The sequence below is a fragment of the Leuciscus leuciscus genome (assembly GCF_965113295.1).
Source record: "Leuciscus leuciscus genome assembly, chromosome: 23".
NCBI lineage: Eukaryota > Metazoa > Chordata > Actinopteri > Cypriniformes > Leuciscidae > Leuciscus > Leuciscus leuciscus.
In genome coordinates this window covers 29,673,853-29,696,010 of record NC_138747.1, presented here as the reverse complement: position 1 = coordinate 29,696,010, position 22,158 = coordinate 29,673,853, and the positions used below count along the sequence as shown (strand labels likewise).

General features: G+C 38.1%; 1 protein-coding gene across 1 annotated transcript in view; it reads left to right on the top strand.

Moving 5' to 3' along the window:
- The window catches only part of kif21b (kinesin family member 21B), a 100,034-nt gene extending 78,394 nt beyond the window's left edge, over positions 1-21,640 (top strand). The window contains exons 23-30 of the mRNA XM_082155315.1: positions 1,234-1,370; positions 3,004-3,184; positions 3,290-3,454; positions 3,659-3,776; positions 5,270-5,440; positions 9,112-9,311; positions 15,702-15,836; positions 20,173-21,640. Of these exons, the coding sequence (XP_082011441.1) occupies positions 1,234-1,370; positions 3,004-3,184; positions 3,290-3,454; positions 3,659-3,776; positions 5,270-5,440; positions 9,112-9,311; positions 15,702-15,801 (1,072 nt within the window). The 3' untranslated portion in view covers positions 15,802-15,836; positions 20,173-21,640. The remainder of the gene's footprint in view (positions 1-1,233; positions 1,371-3,003; positions 3,185-3,289; positions 3,455-3,658; positions 3,777-5,269; positions 5,441-9,111; positions 9,312-15,701; positions 15,837-20,172) is intronic.
- The last annotated feature ends 518 nt before the right edge of the window (positions 21,641-22,158 follow it).

The window sequence follows — 22,158 nt, the reverse complement described above, 5'->3', positions numbered from 1 at the left end:
GCTGCTTAACATCAGCGTCAGTCCCAAACTTTGGGGTCTAGAGATATAAACATTATACCTTCACTTGCAACACAACAGAGCCGATCATGCTTCTGCAAAGCATATGGACATTGAAGATGTCTTAAAATAGATCCACTTTCTGTGCCACCCTGCAAAGTCAGCAGTGACCAAATGAGCCACTTTGAAATGCGGATTTAGGCTTTTGAACCAAAGTCCACAACTCACGGAGGACTTGGCTGCAGTTTGCATCAGTCAAGCAGGCTTCCCTTTCAAGTGTTCATTCGGCTTTGCAGTCGGTGTGACATCGACGTCACGTGTATCGGCTCCCCTGCTGCTTGGCACTGGTACACTATTATAGGACATTATTAACACCTGCTCGATATATGGAGTCTGTTCTATTGTTTTCACTGATGTCCGTCTGCCTGGCTGATGGCCATATGCTGGGTGACCCGTGGAGCCTGAGTGGCGGACTGGACGAGAGTGCTGTTGAACACAGCTGGAGTCTGATAAATCAAATGAAATATCAGCACGTTGACAATGAACTCCACGGAGAGCAACCGAAGGTTGAAGGTCTGAAGTGTGCAGGGTTCATCCACCGGATCTCACAAAACAATCAAGTCTGCCTAGGACCCCAAAGCAGGCTGAAAGAACATTTAATGAGTACTCTATTCAGTGCCTGATAAAAAAATTCATCAAAATTGCTTTATGATGCATGTTGTTTAATACTTTCATATTTTTTAAGATTGTTACATATAGTGGTAAATAGACTAATCTTTGCATTTTTCAGCTTAACAGCTTAATGTACTTGTTTAGCATACTGTTAACATAGCATACTAGCTTAGCCCATACCCTAAGTCTCTTACCCTACATATAAACACAACAATCTTTACAGCTTTAAATCATCCATTACCATTTGTGGTCCTAGGCGGACTCTGGTAGTGATGCTATAGTGGCTCCACAAACCTCACAGGAATTAGGTTAATGGATCGGGATTCATCATATCGGGAGACCTTCTTCCTATTTCTATCTTTTCTTTCTCTTTCTGTTCTCCCTATCTCTTCTTTCTCACATCCACACACAAAAAGGCTTTTGTTCATCCATGTGGAACAGATGGCACACGTTGTATTTGAACACAAACAAGCTTTGTTGCATCCTTTCCACCCACTCGCTTTGAGACTAACCTCACAGTCTTCCTCACTTCACTACAGTGAAATGCTACGTGTCTTTGTGCAGGGGTGTGATCACTCCCACAGGTGGGCTGAAGGGGGGCAGGACGGCTCCTCTACAGTGCGTGGCAATGGCCGAGGGACACACCAAACCTGTGCTCTGCCTGGATGCCACTGACGAGCTGCTTTTCACCGGCTCCAAAGGTACAGTGTGCACCATTAAGGTTCATTCTCACAGTTATTTCTCTTTGAACCTTTGACATGAAAACATAAACAGCCATTAGCATAAACATTTGAGCCAATTCGAAATACATTTTCTCTTTGCTTCGAGGTCAAAGTTTCAGCATGCTTTGAGCTATTCAACATCCCATTGCTTTAAAGAAGGCTAACCGTGGGTAGCTTGATCTCTTGAATCTATAGATATTACTCACAATGCTGCAATTATTTTTAAGCATGTAATATTCCTCTAATGGGGGTTATTTTCTGTAAAACAGGTCACATTGCTTCCGGTTCAGGTCATTTGTATGGGCTTCGTTAAATATAGAGCCTTTAAAGGATTGAGCAAATTTGAGCATAAAGGTCCCGATGTACTTCAAGCGAAATCGAAGAACGAACTGATGTGACTTCATTTCGAACCAAATCAGGCCAAAACGAACTTCGTTTGGAGTTTGTTTTGGGAGTTTGAAACAGCTCGCCAAAGCGAACTTTCCGGAAAAGTTTGCTTTGGCTGGTAAACACCTTTGTTTTACCATTGGTCCGTGGCAATTACGTAATGGGTAGGTGTGCGCGGAGGCTCCGCCTTCTTTCACGTGAAAATCTTTTCCAGTTCATTTCTCCTCACGAGTCCGTTGCGGTCAGACGTCCGCCAGTGAAAACATGAACACACTGGAGGAGCTGCTTTATAGTAGAAAATTAAGCTGTACTTCTGATGAAATGAGAGACTGACACTGTTTTTCATGTTTAATACGGTAAAGCAGCCTGATTTGAAGCAATCTATTGTATAAAGTGCTATATATATATATATAAACGGGACGTGACTTTACGGAATTGCTGAGCTCGTGCAAACATATTCACATTGCTATGATCAGAACCTAGCTAGGTTAGCTGATTACCTCAAAAGTACATAAATATCGTTGTCAGTTTGTATTGCGTTAACACTTTCTCTGACAAGTGGATGCAATGAGACCTGTTTTCCTGTTTGTTCATGTGACGTTCAGCATAAAGCCAATGTTGAACCTTCTGCCATTGGTGCTGTGTGGCTAAAGCCCAAAATATACTTCAGTTTTTATGCATATGCTAGATAAATTTTGTCAATATGAAAGTCGTCCTCAGCATAGAAAGCATGTTCTGTACAAACGCAGCCTGATTTTTCTAACCTCACATATTCTGTATGGTCACCTTGCGCATGTGGCTTTACTAGTTTGCACCAAGTAATTGGCCCACATGCAAAACTGCCCCGGGCCATTGTTTCACAGTCGAAAAATAAAACGAGTTGGCACAACAACAAACTACTTAAGGACGCAACAAGAGACTCCCACATTGATGAGCGCTTGCGTGAGGGGAGTAAGGGACACCCGCAACTATAAACTACAAAGACATGTTTATCACTCACACAGTAACTTCTGGAGAGAAATGGCACTTTCTAGTGTGCGTGTCAACCGGCTGTGCTTGCGCATGATATTAAATATATTATACAGTTCTTTTTAATGTGCTGAGTGTTCGCATCAAAATGGAGGTACACTTTGGACTTAAGGTTGCAGACACCTGCCATAGTGCATCGTAAATGACATGAATAGTAAACATTTTTTTTTTTGTGACATTTTTACCTTGTGTTCAGATCGAACCTGCAAGATGTGGAATCTGGTGACCGGACAGGAAATCGTGACCCTGAGAGGACATCCTAACAACGTAGTGTCTGTCAAATACTGCAGCAACTCCAGCCTGGTCTTCACCGTTTCCACATCGTATATCAAAGTATGGGACATTCGTGATTCTGTCAAGTGTGTCCGAACATTCACGTGAGTATCTTTTCAGTGTCTGAAACTGCCAATTAGCTGTAGCATCTGAATGCAGCTAGCTTAAAGTTTAGAACGAAAGTGTGAACTTTGTCCGTCCATCATTAGGTCGTCGGGTCAGGTGGTCTCAGGTGATGCCTGTGCTGGTACAACCACCCGCACCATCACTACAGCCCAGGGCGAATATCAGATCAACCAGATCGCCCTCAATCCCACCGGATCGGTGCTCTATGCTTCTGCAGGCAACACTGTCCGCACATGGGACCTCAACAGGTGCATAGTTTATTCCTAAGCCAAGTACAGGCAGAAGTAGTATTAGCATTTATTGATGTCCATTTATTGATGAATTCAAACACCCACCAGGCAAGTGTGCTGTACAGAGTTCATCACCATGTGCATATTCTGTTCTCAAAACACGTCAGTGTTTTATAATAAATGTTGTGGTACAGTTGGCTGATTTTAAGATTTTGTGTGCAGAATGCAGGCCACTGGGAAGCTGACAGGACACATTGGGTCAGTCATGTGTCTTACAGTGGGTTATTCTGGAGGAGGCAAGGATCAGGTGATCACTGGATCCAAAGACCATTACGTGAAGGTCCGTTTAACCATTTTAGTTGATTTCCCTTTTATTTATGTCTGTGTCTTTCATATAGACATCTTCTACAGTCGTGGCCAAAAGTAAACCTGCTTCAGTATTTGCAGATTATTTTTTCACATGTTTCTATGGTATACTATGAAAACAAGACTTTTATTGGCAAAAACATTCAATATATGCTAAGAGTCAATGTTTACTGTGTTAACCATTCTTCATAACCTCTGCAATTCACTCTGGCATGCTGGATATCAGGCCAAATCCCGACTGATGGCGATCCCTTCCCGCTTTATTAGTGCTCGGAGTTGATCACAATTTGTGGGCTTCTACTTGTCCACTCTCTACTTTTTAGGACTGACATCAGGCTCTCTTATGGGATTAAGATTCCTGGTCTGGATCCAAAATTTCACTGTAATGATCTCTGAGCCACTTCATTATCACTCTTGCTTTGGGACATGGTGCTCCATCATGCTGGAAAATATACGCATCACCACCAAATTGCTCCTGGATCATTGGGAGAAGCTGCTCTTGCAGGACGTTTTGATATTCCTGGCAGTGTTTTTGGGCAGAATTGTGAGAGAGCCCACTCTCTTGGGTCTCAGGATGCTTCACTGTCGGCATGACACAGGACTCATGGTTGCGTTCACTTCTTCTCCGGACAATCAATTTTCCAGATGTCCCAAACAGTCAGAAGGGTGCTTCATCAGAGAAAATAACTTTGCACCAGTCTTCTGCTGTCCAGTCCTTGTACTTCCTGCTGAATTTCAGTCTGTTCTTGATGTTTTTCCTGGAAAGAATTGGCTTCTTTGCTGCCGTTCCTGACACCAGGCCGTGGTCCAAAAGTCTTTGCCTGCCTGTGTGTGCAGATGCGCTCATCACACCTGCTGCCAGTGTTGAGAAAGCTCTGCACTGACGATGACATGATTCTGTATCTGACAGAATAAGGTCTGTGGTAAACATAACTTAGCGATACTTGAACATCTCACACACTCACACCCCAAACTGCCTTATCTAGATACTTGTTAGAAACATACATAATTTTGTATTTATTTTTTTAAACCATAACAGCTTCAAAATTCGCATTTTCCATATGTGTGTGTGTGTGTGTGTAATTGACGTTGTGGAGCAAAACGTTAAAGTGTCGTCAAGTTATGTTTACCACAGACAGATTTCACTCATAAATTGAAAAACCCATAAGAAAATCTAAAAACATTGACAGCCAATCAGAATCCATCCTCCGTCAATCAGCTTAAGCATTTAAAGCAGCAGATGACCAAAACTATAGCTCTCACTTAATAATAAACAGAACGATATCGTTCATTGCTGTGGACGCTAATATAGTTATCGTTATAATAATTATCTTATAGTTGTCATTCTTAGTGTGAATGGACCTTAACAAGAAAGTTGAGTTCTGGAACTTTCCGTATGTTTTTTTTTTTTTTGTCAAAAAGATGAAGGAAAATTTGATTTCTCAATTCATGACTCCTTTAATGCAGATATTTGACATTGCGGAGGGAGCCCAGGGCAACATCGGACCGGCTCATAACTTCGAGCCCCCTCATTACGACGGGATTGAGTGTCTCGCTGTGCACGGTGACGTACTGTTCAGTGGTTCCCGTGACAACGGCATTAAGAAATGGGATCTGGGACAGCAGGAACTGATTCAGGTAAAAATTAAAAGATTACTATTACATGTATGCGCATTTTGGTCTTGTATTAACGTAATGTCATGTCACATGAAACCCACTCATAATACACACCCTGTTTATAATGTATTAACTAATCGTGGTTCATTTTATTAATGTACATCATCATACTGTAGCACACAGTCAAAGCAAAGAGCCATGTGTGGAGAATGTTTTTCCTTCTTTTCCCATAATTACCAAAAGAAACTAAGATGAAATGTAGATTTAGGCTTTAAAAAAAATGTCAGTAAGATTTTTTTTAAGTTAAATATTAATTTAGGAAAAAATAGCAAAGAACTGTGTGACTATTAAGCTGTTAGATTAAATTGTATTAAAGTTCAGACATGATTGACAGCGACAAAATTACAATATCCAAACCCGAAAAATAATATATACACAGACAAATGATGTTTCATAAGGTAATAATTCTGCGTTTACCTATTGTTCCTGTGTCAATAGATGTAGAATAGCTTGATTCATCACTTTGAGGTGGACGTCATGGCGCTCTGACTGCTGAGGAAGCTCTTAGTAATAAGTTTGATTTGAGTGGTTTCTCCAGCTGATTATATTAGACAAAAACACATTCCAACGTTTCCCATCATCCAGAGCTAAAAGGTCAAAAATAATGGAAGATTATTATAAGACGACATGAAAATGGGTTCGACATATCGAGTCTCCTACCCGTCAAGGATATTTGAATTATGTATTACACAGGTACATTTCATTGTCATGTTGATAATTTCATCGCATTTTGATGCTGAAATCGGAAATAGAGAATAAATATCACCTGGAGAAACAATGTGCCATGATGCCGGAAGCTCTTTAAATGTATTTACCTGTAAACATTTCCAGTTTACTGTCAGTTTTTGGGCATGAAGATAAAAGATTCCTTTATATAAAGCGATATCTTCACGTCAATCTTTAATTTCTTTTCATTATGCAAATGTATGCAGCGCTCCCTCACTCTTATATTAAATACACACGTGAAGCACATCTGGGCTAAATCAGTTCACAGCTTTTATTGCACATCCATATCTTTTTTTATTTTTTTTTATTTTATTGACTGACAGAATTCCCCTCAATAGGAAGACGCTTAAATCCCAGTGCAGTTAACAATGTGTAAGCAGTGAGTTTATCTAAACACACACATTACATTACGCCTGTCCTCTCTGATTGAACCACTAGGGAAATCTGATAAGTGCTTTGGTTGCTCTCTTTTATGAGAACTTCTGTCCGTTTCCCCACAGGCCTGAATCAGCTGGAGCTTAGTGGTTAAAAAAAGATTCATAATTCTCTTAGCTCTTTTATAGCTTCTGTATAATCCTTCTTTAGTATCTGAATTTTATTTTATATTTCTGTTTTTCTATTACTCTGAGGCTTGTTTAAATTTTAATTTGGCTAGTTTGTTGAACTCATTTGTAGTCTTATTATTAGTGGTGCTTGCTGTCACTTTTACTGTAGCTGAGGTTAACACCTAAACTGAAGAGTTAAAGAGGCCGTTTTCAAAGTCTTGATTTTGTTTTTGGGTTCATCTCTTCCGCTTAACTAGTTATAATAAACATCAATGAACATCAGAAGGTATGTTGAAAGATAAAGTACAACTTACTGAAATCCGTACATCACATGTAATCGCTCAATCTGTGGTTCAACCGCAGAAAGGCGTCAATAAAACGGCAAAATCACTGTGAATTTGCCAAGTAAGTCATGTTCCTGGATAAACATATTTTGGAATAACATTCCTGTCCCAAAATTACCCTAAACCTATCCCTACCCATAACTTTTCCCTAAAATCATAGGGAAATGATTGGTGAATAACACTGATGTTGAAGCACCTCACCCTGGTTCTAAGCCTAAACTTGACATAAACTGTAAACTTGTCCCTCAGATCTGATTGGTTGATTGGAAAGTTGTTCAAGGATCAACACAGATGCTGATCCGGGAACATGTGGTAATTGGTGAAATCACGTTCACCTTGTAAACAATGTCATATGACATCACATTTACCTCAGAAAAGCCATTCATCAGCGTTTATGAATCGTTAATCAGCTAGAAAAATTATCTTAGAGAGGAGCATTTTGCTGAATATATGCACTATATTGCGTATTCATTCTAATTTGACCTGTTCAATTAATGTGTTTGAATAAATCCATTTTATGACAGCCACCATTGAAATGTTTATATTTTAAAAAAAAATTGTAGAAAAATAATTATGTATTAAAAAATGTATTATAATGTTATTATAAAAACTATTTAAATGTACGTAACCTACAAATCAATTCACTTTAACCTTTAATATTATAACGATGTGCCAACTGGGTTCCCTGTATAGCTTACAGAATTAGTTGACAGATATTTTTTCTTTGAGGAAATTTCAGGTCTGCATATTCTCCATTGTTACAGCTCCTCCCTTCCCAGTCTGTCAGTAATGCTCTGTTTAGTTCCTGTCTCTATGAAGCCCCTCCTACTGAAAAACACAACAGGCCATATTTTAACGATCTGAAACGCAAGTATCAAACGCAAAACGCAAGTAACTTTGTGCGCGGATCTCGACGCAAATCTAAAATGGGTTGGTCTGAAGTAGCTACATTACTCATAGGTGTGGTTTGGGGGCGTAACGTGAAATAAACCAATCAGAGCGACATCTCACATTCCCTTTAAGAGCAGGCGCGCTTGGTCCATGGCGGCTTGCTATTATAACGGCGGGTTTGCCAGACGCACGCCAAGAGCGGTTCACAGCCGAGGAGACCGACGTTCTCGTCAGGGCCGTAAAACACCAAGAAGTGACATTGTATGGGGATGGGAGAAACACACCCAAATTAGCTTCGGTTAAACAGGCGTATAATAATTTGGGTAAATGTGTAAGCTAGATTTATGCCTATTTTTCACATCTTCATGGACACCACAATGGTTTCCCTCGTGTGGTAATATTTTTCCTTGCAATTAGGAATGGTTTGCAAAAATGTGAACTGCTGTGTCTGTGTAGATGAGAGAAGCAAAGTGTATGTGTGTTGTGCACACGCTACATTATGGCCAAGCATGCACCCTTAAAATAGCATCTGAATAACGCGCCACTGACTTTAGACTAGGTTTTTCCTGATCTGCAGCAGAATTGTTTTCTGGAACTGCAAAATAGCACCAGGGAACGTTTGCGCCGGAACACGCCTCTTTTCGCTGAACCGCTCCCGGGAGCGCAAGTTCATTCCCTAATTTATCGACGTGCGTCTGTGGAGGGAAAAGTCTGCTGTGCGTCGGGTGCAAAATAGGAATGATACATGCGTCGCTGTACAAAGTCAATTGCGCTGGGTGCAAGATAGGGCCCAATATGCTCTGATTGGTCAGCTGGATCAGTGTGCTGTGATTGGACAAGCGCTTTGAGTGTGTTTGGGAAATATCCCACCCATTACCATAACCTCCGGTCTTAAAACACTAACTAACTCAACCAGACCTCATCCTTTATTCTGTGTATCAATTATTTAAATGAGGAATATTGTGACATGTTTGTTCCCTGAAGAAAACTCAAGACTACAGTGGAGGTGTTTCAGGGAGTTCAGAAACAGTGACGCTGATAAAGAGAAGAACTCCTGCTGGAGGGACTTTGTGCTTTTATAGAGGAGAGGTGGTCTAAAAATCAAATGTTTCTTATTTCTCCACAGCAAATCCCAAATGCGCACAAGGACTGGGTGTGTGCTCTGGCGTTTGTACCCGGGCGGCCCATGCTCCTCAGCGCCTGCAGGGCGGGAATGCTCAAGGTGTGGAACGTGGACAACTTCACGCCCATCGGAGAGATTAAGGGCCATGACAGCCCCATCAATGCCATCTGCACTAATTCCAAACAGATCTTTACTGCCTCCAGGTACGTAGATCATGCAGGAAGAAGCTAAATTAGTAGTGATACGCAACGCATGCACAATGTTGTGTGTTTGGTTCTTTCAGTCTTTTAGACTGGTCTGCAAAATAAGCACTAATTTTCACACTTGAACACTAAGTTTCAAGTTGCGATGAAACTCAGTCATGTACAGATGGTGGACAACCAGAATGCCTATTACCGCCGCGCCAGCTGCCGCGGCGAAATCACCGCGGCAAAAATAAACCAGCCGCATTTCAAAGTCGTTCCCGAAATGACCGCCAGGTGGCGCAAAGGGACATTGTGCAAAACAGCAGCAATTGCCGTATTTTAAAATGTAAGTGGGTTAAATATAAAACCCTAAGCCTAATAGGCATATTTTTCATATATATAAATAGGCCTATTAGGCTACAACAGAATAGAACCAAAGATAGAATCAATTTTAGAACTGAAAAAATAGAATCAAAAGTTAAAAATAGAGACGATATTAGGAGCAATGACGCTGAATATTTTTACTATTCTATTGAGGAATTAGATAAATGAAGAGCTCTCGTGAGCGATACAATTGCATAGTAATTTATAGTGATTTCAAAAGCAGTCCTTAAAAAATAAATAAATGGAGTAGTGTGGCATAATTTTTGAGAGATTACGTGGAACGCGTTTTAGTTAAGATCCTAGTTTCAATGCCCTTAATGTATATAGGCTAGGCTACTGCTTTAAAAAAATGTCACAACGCGTTTTGAGATTGTTTTGAATTAAACATTGAAGTTTAAAATGTAGTGTTTTGGCACACCAGGCCGAGTGGCGTTACGCATTGTTCAAAAATCAGGTTTTATTCTGGCATGTTGAATTGGCGTTAGAATTATTTTTTTAGATTTAGATTTTAGATTTCGTTAGATTTATTTTTCTCATAACAGCTAAAAAAACTTAATATATGCCTTAATATGACCTACTTAATATAGGCAATAGGCATATAATAGCCTATATAATAAATTAGCAAAACTTGGCCACTAAATATTTAATTTTCAATTATTTTAATTATCACATTTAAAGTTTTAATTTTATTAAATTGAACAAGCGCAACAATCAGCATTTAATCAAATATTCTAAAAGATGTATTATTAATAATAATGTTATTTCAACATAATATTTCGTTTTTTTCGACATAATATGTGTGCGTGCAACAAGCAAGATGTGTATTTGTAAATCCGGTGATGCGTGCATTGATATTTATCAATAAACTAGTGTTTTTTGACAGTGTCGACTGCAAAGATGAAGTTGACGATCGCCATATTTGTAGTGAACGCACTTAGAGAGAAATGCACATAAAGACATAATCAGAGAGTAGCCTTTTTCTTTTCGTTTTGAATTATTTCGTTTGAAGACATTTCAAGCTTTGTGTATTTGATGTATTTATCATGTCTGTGTGAGGCATACGCTGAGTTTTGTTAAGTTAGGAGGATGAGATGCGCTCCAGCTGACGTGCAATGCAAGTGACCGCGCGGGCGCCTCCATGATTAGTGTCTGTTATATTTGCTTCTCTTACTTATTAAATCCAGCAATTGGTTGATGAAAAATTTATTAAAATTAAGATACAATTTATAGAAAACGAAATTCACTTTAAAGAAAGGTTTTCTACTAAACAAAACTTAATGAAGTGGTCAAAATCATGTCTGACCCACTCCATATCCATCTCTCGATATAATGCATCCTATCTTACTCGTGCTGTTCACTTTTCATTTTCAACATAGATGGAAAAAAATAACATTATAATATTTTAACAAATATGATACTAAATGACATTATTTAATGGCTACAACAGTATAGTAGGCCTATAGACTCTATTTGTACAAATTGCTAAACATTAATTTAATTAGGCTAAATGAAACCTTGTAACGAATTCACACTGTAGGGTAGACTGTGTACAGTTGAGACACCTTAAATAACTTGCGTTCGCAGCACAAGTTGTGATTTTTGCTGTGCACTTGCATATTAGTGTCAGCTGGGAAGGAAATATAGAGACCAGACCTCTTGGAACTTTAATTGAATACATAGCGTTGGTAAAGCATACTGAAATTACATCCCTACAAATTTATTAGGCCCTACTGAAAATAAATGTATCGAATTTAAGCAAAGTAGCCTAAATGTTAAGACTGTAAGCCCTTTGCTTTTTTACGTAGCCTATAAAGGACTCTTATAGCCGACTTTCTGTTAATTTAATTTGTAGAGGATTTTTTTAACTCAAACATTAACACTGAAATAAATTAAACTAAATTATTGTACATTTTTTGGCACACCACGACGAGTGGCGCTATGCATAAAGCCAGGTTTTATTCTGGCATGTTGAATTAGTGTTCGACAAACGCGGCGGCGCGTTCATTTGAATGAAGAGCGCTTCTCGCTCGTGTGAGCGAACACACACTCGAACGTTAGGCCATGTCGCAACGAGTGAATCGTGGCCGAGTGGTTGAACTTACGTTATGATCATTTAGATGACACGGGTTCGAATCCCGAACTAACTTGGACTACTGATATTTTTATAATGCATTTTATAGTCTATTGTTGATGCAGAGAGATTTGTCTAGTTCTAAAACATATATATATATATATATATATATATATATATATATATATATATATATATATATATATATATATATATATATATATGACATGACGTTTAAACGACAAACAATAAAATCAGAACCAGTATTCTGTTGCGTTCATGGTTCCAGTGGCAGTAATGCATCCACGGCTTTTCAAAATGTCACAAAGCGTTTTGAGATTGTTTTGAATGAAATATTGAGGTTAATAATTAAGTGTTTTGGCACACCACGACGAGTGGCAAACTCTTTTGTTTTGCAAACTCAGCTAGCCTGTGGGGGGTTTGGAGAAGGCAATAGTTGCTTTATCGTGGGGGTGCAGGACAGAGGTGTTAATGTTCCGTCTTTCATATGGAGAGTGTCGGAGCCAGCCTGATGAGAAGGCAAAGGCAAAATTATTTTAAGGATTAATCTCAAAATCTCCAAAAGTCCATAGCCTACGTACAGTAGGCCCTATATCTTATTAAATTATATATTGTAGTTTTATTGATTATATTTAAAGGTTTTCTACACACAATTTCAATTTAGCAGATACAGAGCTCTTTAATTCGCGACCCACCTCGTTTTATTGTAAGGTGAATTCAGCAAGGCATGTTGTATCTTTGAAGGAACAAAAGCTATTTGTTACAGTTTTTTCTTCCGTGATTTGTGTGGATGACACACAGCGACATATACAGTATTATCAGCTGTATGTTGTTTTTTTACGCTGAAATGCTTAATTTCGAGAAAGACCCGCGCGCGCAGTGAGGGAGACCAAACTTACTAAAAAAATATCCAGCGCGAGAGAGGCAAAGAAAAACGCCGGTTCTTAATTTATGTTGCTTTGAACTTTTTTCGTTTTGTAACGTTTTAATTGAGCTGCAATTTCTTTGACAATAGAAATGTAAAATGTTGCAAGAATAAGAGTCTGTGTTTCTTATTTTGCATCACAAAGGGAATAAACTATCGATGCAACCCTGTTTAAATAAAAAAATGTCCCGACACTTTATTCATACTTTGAAATGTGCGATGGGTTTTCAAACTTAATTAATTTTCTTTTTCTTTTACATTTTCATTGTTTATTTTTTAATTGAAAGCAATACTGTATTGAAAGTATTTTTCTGATTTGTTCGATCTGTTTTGAAAAATGTCTTCAGTTGCTATGGCCGGGTATAACTGTCAGTCATCTCAATCTCGTGAATGATTCACACACACAAAAAAAATAATTTAGCAGATTAAAGACGAGCTTAATGCAGCGGCTCAACTGGAATGTAGCAAATTTATGTTGTAATGTACAATTGATAATTAAACAAGATGATTGACTTTAATAAACAGATGCATATTTAAGCATCAAGAACGGAAAAACATAAACACTGTCGGCTACACTGAGATTCGATCTCAGATCGTTTGAAGCTCCGGGAGGCTATTGGTAATGCATTGACCACAGAGCTATCGTCTGAGCTATCAGATAGAATAGCCTACAGATAGAATAGCTATCGTCTGAGCTACCAGACGATAGACTGAGCTATCATCTGAGCTATCGTTCCCTAAAAGTCTGTTTTATTCTCTGCTTTGTTTGTTTATATTTTTACATATTCAATCAGTCTCATTTTTGTTCAAATAATGAAAAAAGGTTTTTTTTTTTTTTTCAAGATCTTGCGCCATGTTTTTTTTTTTTTTTTTTTTTTTTTTAAATAAACAGATAGGAAACTTACCTTTTAAAATGCCGCAGTTGCTGCTGTTTTGCCCTGTCACTTGAACGACTTTGAAATTCGACTGGTTTATTTTTGCTGCGGCAGTAATAGGCATTGTGGTTGATTATTTATTAAAGAATTCAATTGATAATCATAACAACATGTAAGCCTATTTAATTCTGAATATAACAAAGAATGCTTTGTTAACATCGACTAACATCGGTTAGTAACCGCAAGTCCTGAAAATGTTTTAATTTTACGGTAAATTATTTTAATTTATTTCACTGTTATGTTTCAGTTAATAAATCTACAAACACATTAAAATAACACGAAGTAAATGACAAGTAACCTATTGACATAGCCTTTCTAAATTATAGAAAAACTGGGCACACAATGTTAACGTGTGTCTACTTTGTTTAAATTGAATGAATTTGATTCGTTTAACCACAATATTTATCTTGAATTTATCTGTGACCTCAGCTCAGATTACTGCCGCGGCAGATTACGTCATAAAGAGAATAAACTGACACTTTTCAAAGTCTGTGATTACAGCGCCACTCAGCGGTAAAAGGCAGCAAATACACATCCCAATTTTGCCGCCGCGGGAACGGCGGCGGTAAAAGTCTCATTCTGGTTGTCCACCATCTGTATTCAACCGATTTGTTCAAAAAGCTGATTCGTTCAGGAGCAAAGCTTTATGAGTTGAGCATGAATGGATAAGGAACGAACCACTCCTGTGTGTTACTCAGAGATGCACTTCAGTTCTGCTGTGGCTTTGCTTGGATTTGCACTATATGGACAAAAGCATTGGGACACGCCTCTTAATTATTGAATTCAATAGTTTCAATCAGACCCAATCAGACCCATCAGCCGTGGTGGCTGTATAAAATCAAGCATCTTGCCATGCAGTCTGCATTTACAAACATCAGTGAAAAAATTTGTCTGAAGAGCTCAGTGAATTCAAGTGTGGTACTGTGACTGGATACACCATTGCAATAAATCAGTTCGTGAAATTTCATCACTGCTAGATATTCCACGGTCAACTGTAAGTGGTATTATTGGAAAGTTGAAGCGTTTAGGGACAGCAGGAACTCATGATGCGTCTGAAATCGGATGCTGTATAGTAGGTACTACATTTGGTTTGAAACGTACTTTGTGACCATTAATAAAATGTTCTATATAGTATGAATGTGGGTAACATGAATGCAATTTGGTCGTACTGCATCCGCCATGTTGTCATTGTCATGTGACCTACGACATCAGTTGCGCTGCATTACCTCCAGTCAGAAATCCTCTCCTGTGGCCTCATGGGATAGTAAAGTGTCCATCGAATGCACACTTCAGACTCGCTGGAAGTCAGAAGTAGTAATATATAAGTAGGCATGTTCAGACACAGCATTAGTCTGTATTTTATATTTCGATATCATAGAAATATAAGACAAAAACTCATACAGAGGCAGTTTTGCACCCATATATTGAATTTAGGGCGATTGTTACTGCTTTCGACTAGACCACATCATGCAATGAAAGCATGCTCTCTCAAGACAAAATGAGTAAGAGACAAAATGACTGCCTTCCCATCATTAAAACAACAATTACCATATTATCGTAGACGATACATATTATACATGCCTAGTTTAAAGCATTTAAAATGTCTCGTAATGTGTGGAAATACATTGATCTAAAAGACGAATTGTTTGTTCGAAAGACCCTGTTCGTGGTTGAACTTCCCAAATTAGCAGAAACTTCTCAGGTGCTTTGGGAAAACAAGATGAAGAGAACAGGTTTTAAATATGGTAATTTTAAATGATAATGTAATCAGTTATTTACGGCGCTGAAATGGGTCGTCAGCTCAACGAGTCCGTTATGTGTTGCTCGTCTGTTTCTGTGACACTGTTCAGTCTCTTACTCTCCTGTGACGTCTTTTTTCCAGACAGTAGACTGCTTAGAAATGTTCACTCAGACTAATATGTTGTTAAGACCTACTTTTGTGCATTTCGGGGTGCTTGTTTGTAGAGCAGATGGTGCAGGCAGGGGATTGTGGGATTGTTTGACTGTTCTTCATTAACGGCTCTCCTTTTCCTTCATCTCTCGCTCTCTCTCTCATGCCTTCATAACTGCAGTGACTGTCGTGTGAAGTTGTGGAGTTATGTCCCCGGGCTCACGCCCTGTCTGCCCCGTCGGGTCCTGGCCATCAAGGGCCGGGCCACCAGCCTCCCATGAGCCTCCACTAACCACCTCCTGCCTGCTTCCCTCTGGTACTGTCCTTTCTCTAGCTCATCTTCTAATGTCTCTCCGCTTCAGTACTTTTCTCCCCTTTTCCCTTTTCTCTCTGACAAGTCCTCAGCTGAAACTCTTACAACACAGCATACTTACCACATGAAAGTGGTCGTTTCAGCCTCAGACGGTGCGCCTGTGATTATCAGATGCGTTTCGCACATAAAAGTGTCAAGAATCTTCCAGAACTTCAAGTAAAATCTTAAGAATTTTATCAGCCAATGGCTAATGATAGACATTATTTAGTCGCACAGAGTGAAGATTTAATTACATATGCGAGTGATTTACTCGCATTGTAGAGGGTTGTTATATTCAGAAAGTGTGCAAACATTTCAACAGAATGTTTTTTTAAAAAAATGGTATAAATGTGAAGACAAGGGGAGCAAGTCAAGTTTTAAGTCGGCATGAAACGGAAGTTGTGCAAGTCTTTTCTTCCCTGTTGTGATGTATATCCGAGTGAAACGGCTTCTGGAACTAGTAAAAATGCAGGGCGGGGCTTTTGCCCGTGAGTAATTGATTGGATGGTTGTGGTTTGTGATTGGTGGATCTCATGTGAGTGACAGGTTGCCCCGCCCTCGTCATCAGAGAAGAGAAGAGATGCTGCAAGAGGGAGGGGAAGTTATTCTGATTCAAGATTATCAGGCACATGAATTAAAAAATTAAATAAAAAATTTATAATCAATACTGCATTATTCCATAAAAAATTGAGAATTGTCCATTTTGATGTCACACCGACTTTAAATTCCCCCCTAAAAATAAAAAATAGACCAAGAGATATACATAAGTGAGGATTTAGGGAGAGAACGCGAGTTTATTCCACTGGAATAATTCATGAGATGTTGTTCATTAAGTCAGTGTTGAGCAGGAGTGGTTGTCGTCTTCACATTGCTTGAGCGGAAACAAATAAACCAAAACAAGAACTTACAAAAAGCTTGGAAAAAATGAAGGAGCTGTTGCTGAAGTTGCTCTTGTGATGTAAATATCACATTGACGCTTTACAATATTTTACTGACAGATGTTATTAGAGGAGACATTTTTAACCCAGTCCTTCAAAGTGACAGATAATAACACTCTCTCTGCTGATCTTCCATTCAAATGTTCAAATGTTTACAAAATGATGAACAAATGTGCAATGTTGTAAACAAGAGCACTGACCTATCAGTGAAGTCTGTTCAAATCATGGGAACACAACACGGTTCATTAGTTAACATTAATGTATTAACTAACATTAACTCACAATGAGCAATACATTTGTTAATGTTAGTTAATAAAAATCCAGCTGTTCATTGATTGTTCATATTATTTCACAGTGCATTAACTTATGTTAACAAATACAACTTTAGATTTTAATAATGTATTAGTAAATGTTGAAATTAACATGAACTAATTAAATAAATGCTTTAGAAGTATTGTTCATTGTTAGTTCGTGTTATCTAATGAAACCTTATTGTTAAGTGTTACCCAAATCATTGTGTTAATGATGTGACGAATCTGTTTGAAATGAGTAATTGGTAAAAAATAAATAAAAAAATACGATTATAAATAAAAATAAATAACAGATATAACTGTTTTTCGTAATTTTGAATAATCTAATATTTATTGTAATATATCAGCATAAAATATACAATTTTTTGGGAGCATCTATATGAAAATTAGTAATTTTGGGATGAGTTCGTTAAATAGACTGATTCTCTAACATGAATCTGGATATATATATTGGAGAGGTTGAGTGGGTTGACCGTCCCATCTTTAACACTGCTGGTCAAACAGAATGGTATTCTGGCAGACACTTGAGCAAAGGCGTGACAGTTCCTGAAGGTTAAAGACGAGTTGAGTGAATGCGCTCGAGGGGACGCGAGCTGCACTGTCGGAGAACAAGCGACACGGCTCAGCTGCGTCTTTTTGTTGTTGTCAATTATTTCTCACACTGTCAGTTGTATATCATCCATCTCTGTGTGCATCACCCTCTCATACTTTGCTCCAGTTTTGTTTCACGGGCCAACTTCTCAGATGTTTGATTCCACAGAACTTTCCCTCTTTGGCCCGGTAAAGAAGAATTGTACTAATTAAACTCCATGTGTTGTTTTTTTTTTCTCCCATTTCAGTGTTCTCATCTTTGAGAGAGCAATAAAAACGTATTGCACCTTCAATTGTGTTGACCACCGGTGGCGTAAATCCTTTTAATTGGTTCAAGTTAAGGTCTAGGAACCACAAGATACATCGCGCTATCGCCCTGCTTTACCAGGATCCACTGCAGTATTGTTGTTTTTAGCTGGTCATGTGTTAGCGCAAAGCCAAAGTGATGTTAGCAAGACGTTGTTCTCGTAGAACATTTTTCATATCTAAACAGCAAGGTTTTTTTTGTTATTTTTTTGGCTTAAATCACATGAAATTGCATATGATTTATGCCTTAAACAGGAAAAAAACATTTTCTACTGGGTTAAGTAATGGTTTATTTAATTTAAGCTATATTTCCCTAAAAATGAGGTATTATCTTCATAATATTGCTTATATATATAGGTATTTCAAGGTAAATTTGTCTCTTTCAAAACATCACTGTGGGACTCCAAAAGGACACCTAATAACCAAATGATGTAAGGAATCATAAATTGATGTTCACCAAAGCACACATGGAAAAAATGAGGGGAAAAATGACAGAACAAAACTTTACAGAATTCAGAAGGGGGGAATGATGATAAAAATATATACTATAAATATGGAACTTCATCCCAACTAAAAACTCAATCTTAATATCTTACGTAATTTTGCTTATCAAGTGAATTCATCTTTTTTTCTTTTCTTTTTTTTGGAAACACACAGCATATATGTTGTATATATGTGACCCTGGATCACAAAATCAGTTACAAGTCACATGGGTATATTAGTGGCAATAGCCAACAATACATTGTATGGTCTTTTATTGCAAAAATCATTAGGATATTAAGTAAAGATCATGTTCCATGAAAATATTTTTTTTAAATATATAAAACATTTATTTTTGTGAGTGAATGCAGCACAATCGCAAACATAAATGAACAACTTTAAAGGAGATTTTCTCAATGTTTCGATTTTTTTGCACCCTCAGATTCCAGATTTTCTAATAGTCGTATCTAGGCCAAATATTGTTATATCCTAACAATTGACCCATGTGACTGGTTTTGGGGTCCAGGGTCACGTATATGTATATGTTATGTGTGTGTGTATATATATAATATACTTTATATACTATATACTAATATACTATATTTTATATACGTGTGTGTGTGTGTGTGTGTGTGTGTGTGTGTGTGTATGTGTATGTGTATGGTCAATCGATTGACCTTTTTTTACTATTTAATCGCACATTTTTTTCTGTAATTAATCATGATTAATAAAACGAGCATTAAAGTTTTTTTATGTTTTTTAATATTGTAATAATTTCACATTTAATCTCCAAATTAATGTAGAAACATCAAAGACAGTAGTCTATATTTTAAATATTTGTTTAATGGCATCTTTTTATGAATGAAGGCCAGTGTCACTGCTACCAACCAGTACTGATACTGATGTCGCTATGAAATACATTTTTTGTCCTCAATTTTAACCATTCATTTTAGGCATTCAGTATTACAGTATAATTGAAAGCTATCATTTCTTTTTTAACATTTATTAAGCTTTAAATAAAATAACAACTTTTAATTTAAGTCAACTTAAAACAATCTTCTCATAATTTTCAGCTAGGTCTAACAGGAAGGATTATACTTCACAGTCTTCACTGCATAAATTATAAATTACACATAGATTAATCCTTAAATACTGCATTAATAATATTTTTAACGTGTTAAACCGGCACATTTATTTTGTGCATTAATTTTGATAGCACTTAATATATAGATGTATTATTATCTCAAGTGAATTAATCCTGTTTTTTTTTTCTAGAAAAATAATGACATCTTTATAAATATGCACTTATTTGAACTTTATCGCAACCTAATGACTCGTTCATTTGCATCCCGCCGCGATTCAGAAGTCCTCTTTCTCTTCCGAGACGCGGTGTGTTAGTTAAGACGCGAGCGTGTGGTTCTGTGGGCTGCTTCACACAGCGGGGTTTTGATTTTTATTGGGATAAAGCAGTTCATGCGCCTAATTGGTGAGAGGAGCGGGGACTCGTGTGGCGGTTCCCTTTGTGAACTCTGGGTTTTGATGTCTGTGCCGTCTCTTCAGTGCGAGGAGTGTCTGAAGATTCGGCCTTTCTGATTATTGGCCTTGTGCATCTCCTCCACCTCTAATTTTATGTCTGTTTTTTTTTGTTTTGTTTGTTTCTTCCATCCCACACAGTGACATGAGAGTGAAGATTTGGAATCCGAAGATGGGGAAGAAAAGGTGAAGATCCTCCTTTTGGAAAGCTTGTTATCGATGGTGCCTTTTTGGGCTAATTGGACGCCACAACTTTAGGTGTCCGAAACCGACCTTGGGAAAGAAGTCCAGGGGTCAGCCGTCTCCATCCAGAAGGCCAGTTTCAGGGAGATGAGACACAGCCGTCTGCTTTAGAGGACACACGACTCTTTCAACCGCATCCGAGGAACACGATCGTCTGAGGAACTGCCGGCTGCTTTCTTCTGGATGTTTTAAGGTGCCATTTTGGTGATGCCGAAACTGAATAATCTGTACATTGAAGTGTCCTTCTGCACTTCCTGTTCTTGAGATGACTTCATCTGTAGCTGCTGATTTTACTTCTGAATATTTATCACGTCAAGGAAACTGAATGATCCTTTTTTTTTTATTCTTAGAGAGCCATATGACTTTAGCCTTGACCTATTTCCAGAAACCGAATCACTTCTTTTCAGCATCCAGAAGATTTTGTGTTTACTAAGGATGAGCAGAGTTGCCATCAATCCCAGTCCCACGTTCCCTTAAAACATTGTGCAATAGTACTGACCACCACGTTTTCCGACGCCTTCCTCTTCAGGGGGTTTCTATGAACATTTCAAATAACTAATGGCTTCCTTAAACAGTGTACAGCCCTCTTCCGATAGGCTTCCTTTGCTTTTAACCTCGCTCGCTCCATCCTGCTGTGAATTTGATGTTTTCTACCTCAGGTTTGAAGTTAGATTGTGTGTGTGAAACCTTCACTGATTCTGGTTTCTTGCACTTCTTTATTGTCTTCTAGATGTGTGAACAGAGGTCTCAGAAGTGTAAAGCAGGACTCAGAGTCTGCTGAGTGGACATTTTGAGGGTAATAAGCCCGAGTTGGGTGACACTTGCAGACAGTTTTAGGCAGAATTAGATGTTTCCTCAGGGCTCAAGCATGTGATCGAAGGCAATGATCCCCTGAGGAGAGTACAGAAGGATTCAGCAGGCTTTGTTTCATGTAGCTGGACACAGTCCTGGTACGACAAACCGAATTTCAGACAATCTAACACTGGATTGTTGGATATTATAAATTTGGTAATTGTGTTAGTTTACTATATTATGCCTTCCCTCTATAACACTTTAAAACAGAAGTGTTATGAGAATTTGCACAATGCCTTTTGATTTTCTTCCTTGTGCTTAGCCTGCCTGGTCCATGCTATGTTTTTTTAAGGGATAGTATACAAACTTTTGACTTTCTTTCTTCAGTGGAACTTAAAATGAGAAATGTAATAGATTGTTCAAACGGCTCTTTTCCATACAATGACGCTCCAGTGGGCGCAGCTTTTGAGCTCCAAAAATGTAAGAAAAAAACAGTAATATATACATTTGTTGAAGCCAAACGGTCTTAAAATTCAATTAGTTACTCAATAAAAATGATGTGTTTCTCCTCTGATTCTTGTCCATGTATATTCAAATATGCCATTTAAAGAAGTCTCACATCTATAATGACTTTAGTTTGTTTCTCCAGCAAATCTGTCACACAGGTATAAAGACTTGGCATATAGTGCACAAGTCAAGTGGACTACTTTTATTCATTCTTTCCGTTCATTGTCGTTACAATGAAAAGAACAATCTGCTAAACTTCTCCTTTTGTGTTCCATTGAAGAAAGAGAGTCATTCAGGTTTGGAACGACAATAAGTTTAGTAAAGTATTACAGAATTCAAATATTTAGGTGATCTATTTATCCCTAATAAGATGTAAAATCATTCTAAGAAGAACATCAGCCATTGATGTTTCTCCCTCCATGATAAAAGCAGCTGTGTTAAAGTAGGTCAGATCCGGCAGTGTGTTCTCCAGTCCTTCTCTCAGAGTTTCACACCCTGTTAAATGAAATAGGAAGCAGCCTCCTCTGCATTGGAGGATTCACCGAGCCTGATGGGGGTTTGTGGGCGTCTGCGAGCTTGTCTTGG